Source organism: Lemur catta, chromosome 14 (genome assembly GCF_020740605.2).
Source record: "Lemur catta isolate mLemCat1 chromosome 14, mLemCat1.pri, whole genome shotgun sequence".
Classification (NCBI taxonomy): Eukaryota; Metazoa; Chordata; class Mammalia; order Primates; family Lemuridae; genus Lemur; species Lemur catta.
In genome coordinates this window covers 30,275,657-30,291,947 of record NC_059141.1, presented here as the reverse complement: position 1 = coordinate 30,291,947, position 16,291 = coordinate 30,275,657, and the positions used below count along the sequence as shown (strand labels likewise).

The window sequence follows — 16,291 nt, the reverse complement described above, 5'->3', positions numbered from 1 at the left end:
TTTAACATCTTGATTAAAAGCTCTCCTCGATTTTAAAGTTTTTACCACGATTTTATGATGATCTGATATTAAGGATGATGCAGCAGAGTTGGGGTATGTCCATCTGTAACTTACAAACGGAAAGAAACAAGGAAGGGTAGGAAGCAGCAAAGGGTTGCGGGGAGAGCAAAACGTAGGCGCGTGGGGACGGGAAGGGAGAGGCGGATTTGGCAGTCAAAAAGGGGACGAGAGGAACAGGAATGGAAAGTGTGGCCTGGCCGTCCTACCCTACGGGGGGAAGGGGAGGGGAAACACAGCGTCGCACACCTCCCACCCCCAGGCTTTTCCTTTGTAGGCTGAGGCTATCGGGCGTGCAGAAAGGGGTCGGTCGCCAGGAAAGGAAAGGCTCGCGGCAGGTTCTCCCGGGGGCAGGCGGGCGGGCAGGGATAAGAGGGGCAAGCAGCGGCCCCAAGGCGGACGGCTTTGTGGGCGCCAGGGTGAAAGTGGCAAAAGGCCCCCAGCCCAGACCCTTGGGCCCGGGGCGTTCGCGCACAGGTCTAGATGCCCCAGGCCAGGGCCGTTCGTGAAGGGTGCGCACGTCCTGTCCTACAGGTACCTCTTGGACTGTGTCTATCCCCGCCTGACCCTTTGCAGGCCTCGGCTGCCACCCCTTCCCCCACTCCCCTCGGTCCAGGTCCTCCAGCGCGGCCCCGGCACGGGGTCCCCTCCTCGTCATCTTAGGCGACATTCTGCAAACAACATGGCGGCCAGGCGTCGACCGCGGCGCCTCCTCTCGGGGCCCTTACGGTTGACGAGGGTGGCTGCGGCCGGCGCTTCCAACCCGCGGCGGGCGAGCCCCGGGCGGGGCGGGCAAGGCCGGAGCCGGAACCGGCCGCAGCGGCAGGCACGGGTGTCCGGTCCGCGGGCCGGCCGCGCGCGGGGGCGGAAGCGGGGGCGCGCGGCTTCGGGGGCGCGCGCTGAGCCCCGGGCGTGGGCGCGGGCGCGGGCGCGGGCGGAGCGGCGGCGGCGGCGATTGGAAGCGGCCGCCCAGAGCCCTCTCGCGGCCGCTGCGGCAGCAGCACCAGCCCCAGCAGCAGTCCGGCCGCCGCCGCCTTGCGCTCCCGTCGCCCGGCCCGACATGAGTGAGGCGGGTCGGGTGCCCTCGCCCGCCGCGCCGCTGGCAGAGGCGGCGGCCGCGCCTGAGGACAGGAAAGGGAAGGAGCCGGATCGCCAGAAGCTGCCGCCCGTCGTGTCGGCGGGCGCCGCCGCCGGCGCGACCGCGGTAGGTGCCCGGCAGGGGCCGCGGGGCGCCCCGACGGCGGGAGTCGGGAGGGAGGACGGTGGCGCGAGGGGCGCCCGGAGGGCCGCGTCTCCCCCAGGACCCCCGGGCCGCCCGGAGAGATGCACACGGGTCTCCCTTCCGTGGCCGAAATAGAAGACTTGTGCCTGGCGGGCAGCCCCGAACACTTCGCGAGCTGCACCTTCCACCCTCGGGAAATGTTGGGGGTGGTCGGTTCCGCTGGATGTTTGGGGTTATTTTCTGTGGTTTGGGCCCTCACGTTCTCTAAGGCAGTGACCTGCATCTTGGAGTCTGCATTATCTGTTGGATGGGCATAGATGTCAGGCAGGCGGGAGTGGGTTTTCCACGGAGCTGCCTGCCTGCCTGCCTCGGAGGCGCGGGGATTGCGCCCTTTTCGTCTCTTTCCTTCCCTTCCCCCCTCCGAACAGGCTCTGCGGCGAGTTTCCACTTAATCGTGACCTTTCCGTTGCTGTCAGGGTAGTGGGAGGTAGATGCATCGGTGATGGTTTTCATTTTTCATATGGTACAGACATGTGACTTAAAAGGGGGAGGCTTTTTGAACCTTTTATTTAAATTCAAGTTATCTAAACTTGACAAGGATGATTTCTCAGCTGGATTTTCGTAAGGGTTATTTGGAGAGCGCTCTCAGGCTTCAAACTACATATTGCCAGATGATGTCATGGGACAGCCCCTTCCCCCTCCTTTCCCTATTTTCGCTGCTGGTTGTGACTCTGGTTACGTTAGCGCATAATAAAAAACGATTTTGCGATTCTTAATTTGACATAATATTTAAATACTTTTTGAAAGTTTACTTTGATACATTTAAAGATCATGACTTGTCATGCAGCTGTGCGTGACAAAATAGTAAAAGTTTAGTGAACATTATACATTTTCTTTATTCTGACTTGCAATTTATTTCTTAAAACCTCCCTCTTAAATGACTAAGAACTTACTAAAATAGCTCAATCTTTAAAGTACTGTATTAGTATTAGGAATAATGTTTTGATTCAGTAGGTTTTTTAAAAAAAAATTCTAAGGGCTGTGATAAGTTGAAATTGTTAAAACAAGCTTTAAGTTAAATCAGTGCAGCAAATTGTGTACAGTAATGACACATATTTAAAAGTAAACCTGCAATTGGTAAATTGGATCTGCAGATAGGGATTACCTTGGGAAATGCTTTGAAGGAATTTGTCACCCAACTGCTTGGAGACCAGGTTGCTGCTGCTGGTACCCTAGGCTTTCAGAGCTTATATAGGAACTTCTTAACTCACAGTTCCAACAGTTCACATCTAAGTTGGTTGTTTACAATAAATGCATATCCTTGTAGAAATGATTACATGAATGGGTGTTTCAGGTACATGTTCAATGTAGCTGAAAAATTGAAGGTTTGGAATAAAAATTTGCAGAAATTGATACTGTGTGGATACAGGTCTAACAGTTTGTTAACGAAAGACCTTGGGGCTTTGGAATTTCAAGTTTTTCAGATTTTAGAAAAGAAATTCAGTATATATATATGTACATATATATATATATACATACATACCATGTATTATGTAATTCCCACAATGGGGTCCTGGCCAGTTATCCATAATCAAGCATATATTAATAACTGCAGTGAAATGTATGTGTGTTCACGATAAAGGGAATAAAATCAAACTACTAATAGCTCATGTCAGATCAGATCAGGCACCTGTTTTTGCCACCAAATGAGTTGCAAAAACATTTCAGTTTTAAGAATTTATAGTACTTTGGAATTGTAAATAAAGGATTATGGTTTGTACTAATCAAAGAGAAAGAATGGAGTTCAAGAAATTTTTTAAAATATTGAATTAAACTTTGAAAAGACATAAGTTGGAATAGAAGAGGATGAGGATGAATAGAAAAAAATTGAGATTCTGAAGGCAATATCTGGTACCCTATAAGCTCTTTCGGTGTTGGTACCATTTTTTTCATGACTTTTTTTTTTTTTAACAGAATTTATGGCAGAATATATGTGGTGGTGTGTGTATTTTTCAAAGAGAGATTTCCGGAACTGAAATTCTGAGCTATAGCAGTGAAAAGCCTAAGTCTAGAAATATGTATTTGCTGTGTCCAAAGGGCAGGAAAGCCAAGAGAGCTGGAATGATGACTGAGTTTCCCAGTCCATGGGGAAGGCATTGGTGTATGTGAGGAGGGGAATGGTGAGGGAAAGACAGCTTGTGGTCCATTTAGTTGTTCTTCAGCCTCCTTGTGGATTAAATGGAGCTTCTGGAGGTTAGCTTATGAACCTAATTGTCATCAGTAACTTTTTCTTTGAGCCTTTTCAGTGATTCTTTCTTTTTGCCCCAGGCTAACAGCTCTGTCTAGTTTAGATTCTACAGTAGTGGCTTTTTCAAAAAATCATTGTATCACGTTTATGAGAGTGTGGAAACAATTTAGAGTCACAGCTCACTAAAATAAATAGACCAGATTATGATGACTTTAATTAATATTGAAGAGTTCGGACTATAGCCTGGATGTTTAAAGAAAGGTATGCAGGGGTAGGAGAGAGGGTGCCAGAAAAGGCAACCCTAAAGTGACTGATCCTAAGACTACCTACGTGTGAAGGAAGTCCACTCCTCTAGCCAGGAGGTGCCTAACACAATGTTCTCAAACCTGACCACAAAGTTACCTTGGTAGCATGTTAAAGTCTTAATTTGCACACCTCAACCTGGAGCATGTATTTCAAACCTTTGATGCACAGAATCACCTGAGGAACTTTTAAACCTTTGATGCACAGTAGAATCACCTGAAGAACTTTTAAACCTTTGATGCACAGTAGAATCCCCTGAGGAACTTTTAAAGCCATTATTACCAGGCCCAAAATCAGGCCTGTTAAATCATAATTTCTGGGGATGACACACAGACAACTTTTTTTTTTTAATTCCGCCAGTGTAGCTAAGATTGAAAATTGACACTCTGTGTTCTGAATTAGAAGCTCCATGAGTGAGACCCAGGAATCTTCATTGTTAACTACACTTCCCCAAATCTACTCCTGGAGCTGCATTTGAAATGGACTGGTGAAAGGTGTAGATTAAGTGAATGAGGGACAGTAAAAGCAGGTGTGGTGGGGAAATTGAAAGAAATGGCAGTTGAAGTGTTTCCAGTTAGAGATGCTCAAGATAGCGCCCTCAGAAGACTGTCAGTGTTTGGGGTCTGGCCTTGCTGCTGTGGAGAGGTGAATCTAGGAGAATAAAGAATTTGAAGTAGTGTATGAGTATGAAGGGCTAATGATGTGAATATTAAGTTTACTGATGCTGATGGATTGGAGTGGAGAATATTATACATTAGTTGCTGATGTAATACAGATATTTAAAAAAAGTGGTGAACTGGGAAGGAGAAAATGCTCAAAGGAGGGGCAGAAATAACAATGGCAAGTAAGGATGGATTTGTCTACTTCAATGTTTAATCAGGTGAAGAGGAAAAGGGAGGTTCTCCATGGGCTTAGGGTACCAATGAAGTGGGTTCAAGAAAGAGCTAGGTTTGACTTAGGTAGGGGAGGTGAAGGGAAATGGAGGAAATCTGTTTAGAATTTTAAAGGGAAGTTAGCCCACACAGAAGATGAGAGGAATAGCTTGACGGGAAGAGCTTGAGCAGAAGCATAAGGTATGTGGAGAGGATTTGATGGGAAGTCTGTAACAAGACTGAGAAGTTTGTACACGTTGTGTCTGGTGTGTATAAATGGGGTTGATGAAGCCCCTGTACCAAAATGTAACTAACAATTATTGAACATCTATTATGTTTAGCTTTGCACTAGTGCTTCAGAAAACACAAAGAGAAGGCTTAAAAAATGGTTTCTCCCTCAGGGTATGCCAGGCTAGCGAGTGAAAAGCAATACTAAAGGCCACAATGAGCTATAGAAACAATTTGCGCTATAGGAGATCAGAGAAAGGAGATCAATGTGTGCAGAACTGTGAAGAATGGCCTTGAAGTAAAGGTAATTATTCAAGCTGGCTGCCCATTGAAGGATGATAGGATTCGGATGGGCAAAGAAGGTGGGCAAAGTAATCCACTGGGGAAAACAACATGAGCAAAGCTTAAAGGGAAAAATTAGGGAGCTCAGTGGAAGCATGCTGAGAACTTGTGGGAGGGAGGTAAGATTGCATGGGGGCTGGAGCCAGATCACTAGGCAGAGAAGCTGGGACATTTTTTTCCTGTGGTTAGTGGGAAGCCATTGGAATTTAATGACATAATGAAATCAGTGGTAGTGTATAGTTAAACTGGAGGAGGGAGGAAGAAGAAAGTGAAGGAAGGAGCTATGTAGTTCATGCCTGAGCTGATGAGCCCATCCACTAGGGTGGGCCATGGCTAACGTGTAAGGAATGGAAGAATCCACACAATGTGGAACCTAACTAGCTAACGGAAATGAAGAGAAGGAAGATTAATAAAGAAAAAGGACTCTAAGTTTCCAGAGGAGGTATCTCAGAGAAAAATATTTACATAGAAAGGCAGGCCAGCCAATAGCATTGGCTGGCGCGCGCGTGTGTGTGTGTGTGTGTGTGTGTGTGTGTGTGTGTGTGTGTGTGTGTGAGAGAGAGAGAGAGAGAGAGAGAGAGAGAGAGAGAGAGAGAGAAATTACCTGAACTATGCCCAGCTAGGTGTTTGGAACAATCTTGTATAGAAAATCTTGTGCCCTTTGTTCATTATATTCTAAACAAGAGGTGAGATGGGAGAGAATGAATACTATGATGGTGAAAACATTTTAAATAATTTAACAAACTATAGATATTACAAAAATATATCATGTATACAGGGTATAATAACAAATAATAGCTATTTATTGAGTGCCTACTCTGTGCTAGTCATTTACTATGTATTCTCTCATTTAGTCAGTTAATACAACCAAAAACAATCACACAACAACCCTATGAGGAAGGTACTACTCCCATTTCACAGAAAAGGAATCTGAGAGTCAGGTTATGTTTACCTAGCCAAAGGGTAAAATGAGTAGTAATGGACAGAAGTTGGTTTATAACTGAGATGTTTCTGACTCAAAAACTTTTGCTCTTTCCCCTATTCTGAGCACTCTCTCTCTGTCTGTGGTCCTAGGTGTGGGGCTGTGTGGTGCAAAGAGACTGCACCTATAACAGTATGTCTAGTTTGGAAAAGAGCGCATGGTCCAGTAACGAATTTGTTCAGATTTTTGTTACTAGAGGTAGAACTATTATGGGAGAGAGATATATTTTCTAGCCTATCTGATCATTTTGGTTTTAATATTATGGTATAAATATATCATTAAATTCTGTGTAAAACCAATCTTATTAAAGCAAAATAATCTGAGTCTTAAAACATAAAAAGAGAGGACTATGGCTATATATTATAAATACATACTACATATGAGTGGATTGTAAAGTCTGTCAATTTTTTTTTTAACTGCAAAGCCATATGTAGTTGTTTGCTTATTCTCCATTGATAACTCTTCCAGGATGATAGGACACAAACAGTTTGAGTATATTTAATGATTGGAATAAAGCAGTCATAGATTGTGAACCAGAAAACCTCCAAAAGCGTCAAATACGATACTGCTTTGCTATTTGTAACTTTGTCTATAAAATGGGGAAAATAATAATAGAACCTACCTCATAGGGTAGATAGGAAGTATAAATTAATTAATATACATAAAATATTTAGTAAAAAGCCTTGTATAAAGTAAGCACTCAAGTATTAGATGATATTATTAAGGCCATATACCACATGAGGACATTTCAGTCAGTGACGTATGATGGATCACATAATCTGACAGTGGTCCCATAAGATTATAATACTATATTTTTACTGTGCCTTTTCTGTTTTTAGATATGTTTAGATACACAGTTACCAATGTGTTATAGTTGTCTGCAGTATTTAGTACAGTATGTGTTATAGTTGTCTGCAGTGTTTAGTACAGTGACATGCGGTAAGTAGTTGCTCTTTCAAAATAGGTACAGCTACTTTTGCAGAGTAGCAACTTCTTTTGGCATAGTGTTTGGAAATTAACTTGATTATTTTTAGTTAGAGTTGAGGAAGAGAGAGTAGAGAAAGATCAACTGAAGATGTGTGAGGAAGTGGGTGGGGCTGAGAAAGCTCTGGGAACCTTTGATTTCCCTACTTTTTCTACTGTTTTTTTTTCCCCTCTAGTATCATAGTTGACTCAGCGGGTAGAGGATCCCTTGTGTGGTAAATGTTATACTGATGAGTGCTATATGAATAACTGCTTACTCTTAAGTTGATATTTGTAATTTTGAGGATATCTGTGACATTTTAGTAAGCAGTCAAAAAACATTTTGTTGGAATGAGTGTAATCAAATGAATGTGCCTTCTAAAAATAGAAATTGTTGAAATTTTACTAATTCAGCTGAGTTGAAAAGTCAGTCTGAAATTTGAGTTGTCATATATTTCAAATTAACCTGGTTTTAATACAGATGTTTATGTTAAAGAACAAGATTCTTAATTGGTTGAAGAATTATGACTGCATCAAATCCAACATGTTTAAAGTAGTATTTTACAGTATAAACATAATCTATTGACGCAGTTTCTTCTTTTCATATGTTATAAATGAATAAAATCTCTGATGCCACCTTGCCTTCCTGATGATAAATGAACACTGTAATTTCTGAGTTTCAGGACTAATATTTGTAGGGTTAATTTTCAGTTATTTTTAAGATAAATTGCATTGTGATTTTTTTGGTGACAAAATTTTATTTCAGAATCCACATCCTAATTTCTTAGTCTCATTTGAAAGATAAGGTTTACATCACTTAAAGAAAGCTATTCCATTTGGGCTGGTATTATTTATTTGGCAGAGAAGTTTGCACCTAGAAAGTAGCAAACTTTTCACATCCTAAAAGAAGGATGCAGAAAAAAGTTAGCACTTCTGATTTTATAACCCATCATCCTAAAAGGAAACTATTTAAAAAATACAAAAAAAGAGAAACAAAATATCATTACTCTTAACAGGGCTTAAAGTAGTCTCTTTTGTAGACTCTATATGATATGATTTGGCCCTGATGTGGCCCTGACTTGTACTTTAGGTCAGTTTATTTTAAGAGTTGTCAAAGCAGGGTATCTTACATGTTTTTTATTTTAACTTAAAACATACAAATGTACATTTGTTCACTAGTCTTTTGACATAATCTTTGCTCAGTAACTCAGGAAACCACTCTTTTGAAAAAGTAGTTTTTATATGCATCATAGATAGTCCCTGGGCTGAGACTGAAGGATGGATTTTGTAGACAAAGAAATTCATCTTAAAATATTTTAATTGAGAGACTCTAAGATAGTGAGATATTATGGCTTTAAAGTGTTTCATGATGGAACAAAGCCAGCAGTTATTCCTTTATCAAGGATCGGGTTATAATATGAACAAAAATGTTTATCTTCTAAGGCAATTTTGGAGGTATAGAGGATGATCAAAGTAAATTTTACCAGGATTTTGAACATAGTAGAATTTGATGTTCATTACAAAGCAATCATGGAAAACCATGAATATTCTTCTTATTGGCATCTGATATAAAAATATGATAAATCACAAATTTAACTCAAATGCGTCTGTTCATCAGTAGAGGTTGAAAGTAGGAACTCGTGTTCAAATAAAATTTAAAACATAAGGTTGAAAATATTATATGTTAGTGGCAGAATAGGTACTCTAAGTATTTGTCTATTTAAATATTTGGAGATGATTTTATATTATAATCTTACATAAAATTTGTATGATCATATAGTAAAAAAGACTGTTGAAGTCCATATTAGATGCTTGTGAAATACGCTTTTTGAATAGTTATTATGATTACTACATAACACTTTCCTGCTGTTTGCAATATTTATTGAACTCAAGGAGCTTAATAAACTCAGCCTCTGCCTAGAGAATCAAGTTTATTATTTATTATGCCAGGTTGAAATATGTTGAATATTTTTTTCCTCAATGAATTCTTAAAGTGTTTTTCCTCCTGTGTTCTCTATTTATACTTATCTTCAATCTATAACAGCTGGTTGAGTATCCTGCTACTATCTATTCTTCAACACATCCAGCCCACTGTTTGTAGGCTGGCCACATTCCAGGATTTCATCTTTAGTATTCTTCTTCTGTAGGACTCATAGATAACGTTTCCAAAACTCGTCAGGAAGCCAGATGTAACGTCTGTGGTAGGTCCAAGTTTCAGAAACTTTGTAATGTTCTTTAACATTTAATTTATTCTGAAGTTTTATGTCGTATCAGTACCCAATAACTTCTTGATTTCTCTGATTTTTAGTTAATCAGTTTGTCATTGCACAACAAGCTACCCTGTATTTTCTCATGAAAGTCTTAGGTTATGTGTAAGATTTCTCTTGTGCAAACTGGTATGGGGCAGTTGCTGTTCTAAGGGTTGCTTTTATTAATCTGTCAACCTGTGAAAATGTCTGTGATTAATTTCATGTCATCTCAAGTATAAAGTATCAAGAACATAGTCATTTTACAAACAAGAGACTTATTAGACCAAGGAAATTTTTTATATTGTTTAAGCTTTTTTGATTATAAGAAATAGAAAACTAGCCCACTTTTGCCTCCTTTTGACAAAAGGGAATTTCTTGGAATAATATGCATAGATTAGAACCAGAAAGCAAACAGGAACAGAGACTGGCTGTTTTTTGTGCCTCTGCTATTCTCTCACTCTTAGCTGGTCAGTTTTTTCTGTAGTCCTCTGTCTAAACTCTGGAAAGACTTCCTCTGATTGACTTACTAGGAAGCAACAATGTCTATCAAGACAGGCTACCTAATACACGGCCACCCCGCCTTTTGGTTGAGTGCCTGTCTCTGCTGTAATCCATAGCCATTCCTGCACAAAGAATAGCAGCAATGCTATGGAGATCATGAATGGGACAGTTTAAATAGAAGGGAACATTGGATTTGGCAGCCATGATAATGTGCTCAATATGTCTTCCCTTTTAAACCTTTGTACTCTTCCCACACAGGCCTTTTTCCTCTTCAGTAAAGCTTCTGAGCAATCCCTGCTCATTGCTTTCATTTCCTAACTTCCCATTCATTCGTCAATCCATTTCATATAGTTTCTGCCACCACTGTTCCCCTGAATCTGTTGTCTCCATTGTCCACAACATTTCACAGTTGCTCATTCCATTTGGCACATTTTAGTCCTAACCACTCTTCATCATTTAACATTGTTGACCACTTTTTTTTCCTTGAAACTTCATTCTCCCTTAGTTTTTAACTTATCACCTTCTTCTGGATTTCTTGTCTCCTTGGCCATTCATTTGTAATCTCCTTTGTCTGTTCACATTATACATACCAATATTTCTTTCCCACAGTTCTGTCCTTACAATAGTTTTCTATTGGCTGTGTAACAATAACCCTATCAATTATAAAAATTCCATTATTTTGTCATGAGAACCATGCTTTTGCCTAGTGAGCACTGGTTCTTTTTCTAGTTACTCACAAATCATGTGTATATAATGCATCTAGAACTTTCTTTAAATATGCCCTTTTCTTTATAGTGAGGTGTCAAAATTTGTTTATTCTCCCGAATTTTGCAATAAAGCATTTTACATTGTTCGTTTCATTTATTTTGTAATTTTTGTTCTCACATTCTCTCATTCTCATTATGCTTCAGGCTTAGACCTGAAATAGCTGTTAACATTTTGCTTGGCCAAGGCTGCCATTCCTCTGTATTCCCTATTATCATACCACTATCTCAGTTCAGACTTCACTTCTTACAATAGGCCTGGTTTAGCTTCCACTATTACTGTTCTTCATTCTATTCCCAGACTGCTACCAAAGTGATTTTTCTAAACTACAGATATGATCGTGTCACTTCTTGCGTAGAAGTCCTCAGTGATTTTCCCCTACCTCCTTGCAGTGATTTTCCCTTACCTCCTATGCTCTGTAGCCTGAAGGCCTCATAATATGGTCACTACCTACCTTTCCGGTCTCGTCTCGAACTGGCCCATTCTCCCTTTCTGATTCTATATTCCAACCGCACTGCTCCTACTTTTGCTCAGTTTTAGATAGCATCCATCACAGCTATCAATGAAAAACCACCCTTGATAAGTTACTGTATATATTTACAGCTCAATTAACAAAGGTCTATTACTAAGGGGCCATTCATTGTGTAAGACATGGATGACCTGATTTTACAAATTGGTCACTTTTATTAGTTACCACGTATAAATGAAATATATGGTGTGTCAAATTTGGCAGTTCTTAAGATTTTCTGACAGAGCAAAATGTATAAATAAGCAAACTTGGCCCCACTAGTTAAAATTCTTATTTAAGCATCCTAATATTTTTAGCAAGAAATGATTTACTTTTCACACATGTAGTTTGTTTAAATTTCATTTTCCTAATCAACATACTAGTTCTGTGAATTTGAGCAAATCACTTCATCAGATCATGCAAATTATTTAATTTACTAATACTGTTTTAGAAGAAGTTATTTTGTTTCACTGTCTTATTTATCTTTTCACTTTCTTTCCTTGGGAATCTACATTACAAATCCACTAGTGATTAGAACTGATAATTGGTGAATAACTATTAATTGGGTTAGTTATTATTTGAAGATTCCACAAGTGAGCTAAGCAATATTCTTTGGGAGCTGCTTTTATTGAGAAGAAATAGAGGAAGGGGGAAGGAAAAAAAATTAAGCTTTTCCCAGATTGCTAGGATATCAGAGGTTTCCTTAAAGTAGACCTAGTTTTTCTGCTTATGTAATTTTCCCTGGTTAGGTGAGTTGCTCCTAAAGCTATTAAATTTCATTCGACATATATCTGTAAAAGTAGAGAAGACAATATCAGCCACAAAAGGTTATTGTGAAAATAGGCTGATGTGTTTAACACACCTACTATTACATGGTAAGCCTTAATGAGTGATAGCTAGTATAGTGAGAGACTGTAATATAATGAGTTAAGAGTATAGACTTCATGGTCATTTAAACTGGAGTTTGAATTTTGGCTTCCCACTTAACCAGCTGTGTGTGCATTTGGGCATGTTACTTCAATTTCCCCATCTATAAGATGAAGTGTAAATATATATCTCCTAGGAATGTTATAATGTATCAAAGTAGCTAATATAGTGGTAGGCATATAACAAGGACTCAATAAATGACTTGTTTTAATATGTTGTTATCATAGTGATAATCGTTTATTGAGCACTCATTATGTCATAGGTTCTACCTGTATGATATTGTCTATGATTCTGAGACATCAGATTCATATCTTACATCTATTAGAAGACTACTTTATTTCAGTTTACAGTATGTTTAACTTTTATAGGCTGAATCATTTAGGCTAATCCTGATGTAGAAATAATAACTCAGACTTTTCTGAACTGAAATCTAGCGAAGAATCAAGGAGCAAGCAAAAACAAAACAAACAGCAACAATAAAATTTATGAGCAGCCAAAGATGTCACACACATAAAAGATGCATATATGTAGTTTACTCACAGACGTGTCCCTCAAGTTCTCATTTAGTGTCTAGCACATTTCTGTTGCTTGTTAGCCAAATGACTTAAGGTGAATCTCCAACAATTCCAGTTTCCTTATCTGTGAAATAAAGGAGTTAACTAATTTTTAAAAGTCTCTTAGTTCTAGAAACTTTTTAATTCTATGTATATAGTATCTGAAGTTTATTCTCCCTGGGTTCTTTTACTCTCTTAAAAAATAATAAATTTACGTTAAAGTATAAGGCCTATGTACAAGATTCACTGTGTGTCAAGCTCTGTGGTGAATCAGGAATTTCTAGCCCATCATGACGGATCAATATGAGAACAATTATGATTTGAGTGGAATAATTGAAATAAATTATGAGAATAAATGAGAATGATTAGTTTTGTAGAAATGGTAAACACTAAAATACTTGCTATGCAGGTAAGTTATGGTAGGCTATGCTGCAGTTACAAATTAGCCCCGAGTTTCAGTGTTTTAAAACTGTAAAAGTTTATTATTGCTAGTAGTATAGCTTTAATATTGGTCAGGAGTGGTTCTGCTTCACATAGTCACTCAAGGACCTAAGCTAATGGATGCTCTAACATCTCAAGTCTTAGCCTGTATGGTTTTCACAGTGCAGGAAGAGAGAGAAGTTTTACTTCAGTCTTAAATGCATTGGTACTTTCTGGTCCAGAAATGACAGACATTCCACTTGTGGCCTATTAGAATTAATCAGATGGCTCCAGCTAACTGTTAAGAGAGTGGGGAACATAGAGAGTGCACATCGATATTTGGTGAAAGTAAGTGCTTCTGCTATATGACATGTGAGCTAATTCTAAAAGGTAAATGGAAATCAGTCTGGTGTTCAGAATAAGGAGAGGAAAATAAACCCTTTCTTTTGTGAAAGTGAAGAAGTTATTTTTAGAGTAAAAAAGTGGATATTAATGAAGATACTAACTTCTTAACTTCCGGATGTTAGCATCTGGAAACTGGAACATAGTATATAAAGATCTGAGATCTCCTGAGGCAGCTCTATAGCTGAATCTTGCACTGTGTAGTGCATGCAAAGATTTTATAATTATAAAATACAGATTTATTAAATATGTATTATGAATTTTATAGAGTTATTTTGTGGAAAATGTGTTAATGGGTAGATTCTATGCTTTAGGAAGATTGCTTTGTTATCTATGCCTGAGGATCCCAAAGTGCTTAGCACTATATAGTTTTTTTTAAATCCTGGTACACGCAAAAGTACAATCATAGTGCTTAGAAAAAAATAAACTCTAAAGTGTTTATCTTTTTACCTGAACTTTTAAAGTTACATCAAATGACAGGAAAGCCTTTGGTGAATCAGCCTATGAAGTATCACATGCATGTTAATTATTAAAAATAATATTTATGGAGGTCACAAAAATAGTATCTAAATACATAGTTGAGATAGTAGTTGATATTAATGGAGGGTGTACTGTGTACAACAAGCAGTGCTAATTATTTCATATGCATCATTTCTGTTAAACCTCACAATAACTCTATGAGGTAGATACTATTATTATCTCCATTTCCAAAATTCATAAATTTGTAAATAGATGAGATGGCTCTTTTATAGGACAGTTTGTAAGACTTTATAAGACAGTTTTATCCTAGAAAAGGTAAGTCAGTTGTATGCCTATCATTTTTATTTGTTATCTGTCATCAACTTAAAATCTGTTATAAATGTTTATGGTTTTTATAATAAAATAATTTAAGTATAGGTAGTAGAATTATGCTGCAACATTAACTTTTCTGTTTTTAGGGTTTGGACAGAGAAGCCAAAGGCCAAATTTCCACTTTCAGCAGTTTCATTTCAACTGGTAGCCAGAAGAAAGAAACCACTGAAAACAGAAGTTCACCTGCACATCTTGTTTTCCCTAACATCAAGAATGGTAAACAATTTTTAAATGTATTTATAATTGTTAAAAGTACACATAGTCTAGATATGTGGGCTGAAAGTATATTATTAAATTATTTAAAAAGTAGATTTTGATTATTCTGCATTGTTCTCGTAGGTCTAGTTAATACAACAACAAAAAATAAACTGTATAGATATTTATAACAAGAAAGCACCATCTTTATTTTTAGGTGATTGTTACCCAGAGTACAAGAATGAAATATAAAACTCATGAATAATAAGAAAATCTTATTAGAGAACCAGCTATGATATGCATACAATAAATATGTATTTTATATAATTTATCTCTTTATCATATAATATATAAATATAATACAAATATTTAGTAGATTTCCTATATTTGAGGAATAATCAGTTAGAAGACTTGATGGAAAATATGTGATATACTTAGAAATAAACCTAAAAGGAAATGTGTAAAACCTATATGGAGAAAACTATAAAACTCTATCAAAAGACTAAAAAGGTGGTTTGGATGGAAAAACTTATCATAAATATCATACAGATGTCAGTTACACCTAATTTACTTTCTACATGTAACAGATTTTTCAACAGTTTTTTGGGAGAAACTTAACAAATTGCTTCCCTATTATATCTATAAGAATAAATGAGAAGATGTAAAAAAAAAAAATGAAGAGACCGATTTCCCTGTAGTGCCATATATTATAAAGCTATGCTAATGATAGCCTTGCCATCAGGAAAGCCAAATAGATGGAGATAGAGCAGTAAAAAATATGATATGTAAGTGGCATTAAATTATTCAAAAAGTGGAATTAAGTCAACTGGCTAACCTCTCAAAAATAGTTAAGTTAGGTTTTTTTAAAACTATAAAAATACGAGAAGATGATGCAGGAAAATTTTAAATATGTATATGCTCACTCACCCAGTAATTCCATTTCTAGTAATCTAGTCTAAACAAATAATATAACATATGTCAAAAATATATAGAAAGAATGTATATTATTTGTAATAGTGGCATTTGAACATGAACATAAGAACATGATACATATATAAAGTGAGTAGGAGCTATGCACAAAATACATTGTAAAATGAAAAAAATAACACAAATTTTAGGGTATAAAGTTTACTAGGTACTCACAGTGGATGGGAGAAAGAATTGTCACACAGAGTTTAGGATAGAAAGAAGGACAAAGTTTGTTTATTTTCCTGAGGAAGAAAGAGAGAGAGAGAGAGAGAGAGAGAGAGAAGGCAGGAGGGAGTGGCCACGGCACACACAGAAAGGGGTGAAAACGATAGGCAGCTGAGGAAAGTTGCTTGGTGCTTTTAAAGGGTAAAAATGGCTTTTTTTTTTTTTCCTCTGCTTCAGCATACTGATAACAGAAGTGGCTGTGAGATGTTAGAAGGTTCTTTCTTTTTCTTTCTCTGTGAGGCTGGACTGTCTGAGTCTTTGAAATCTTTTTTGGGGGGCAGGGCAAGAACTGAGGCAGAGAGCTGGAGTGGGGAGTTTGCATCCCTACTGCTTGCTTAGGGCTCTTCAAGGCTGAGAAGGAACTCAGAGAGAATGGATTAGGCCACAGTTGTTTTAATTAAACAAAACAAAGGGCAGTTGTGTTGTGAGTTTCCTTTCCAAAGGCGAAATTATATGCTGTGAGTTTATTTTCCTTTCTATTAGATAGGTTATTTTCCTGTGTTAGAT

The 16,291-nt window shown here is 38.2% G+C and overlaps 1 protein-coding gene across 3 annotated transcripts in view; it reads left to right on the top strand.

The window, feature by feature from the left end:
- The first annotated feature begins 348 nt into the window (after positions 1-348).
- The window catches only part of HECTD2 (HECT domain E3 ubiquitin protein ligase 2), a 62,478-nt gene continuing 46,535 nt past the window's right edge, over positions 349-16,291 (top strand). Inside the window, exons 1-2 of one of the 3 annotated variants that reach the window (XM_045567821.1) lie at positions 349-591; positions 14,482-14,611. In XM_045567821.1, the coding sequence (XP_045423777.1) occupies positions 541-591; positions 14,482-14,611 (181 nt within the window). In that variant the 5' untranslated portion in view covers positions 349-540. Of the gene's footprint in view, positions 592-977; positions 1,262-4,177; positions 4,904-14,481; positions 14,612-16,291 lie in introns of those variants that run through there. The other 2 variants (XM_045567820.1, XM_045567822.1) reach the window with 2 other exon arrangements.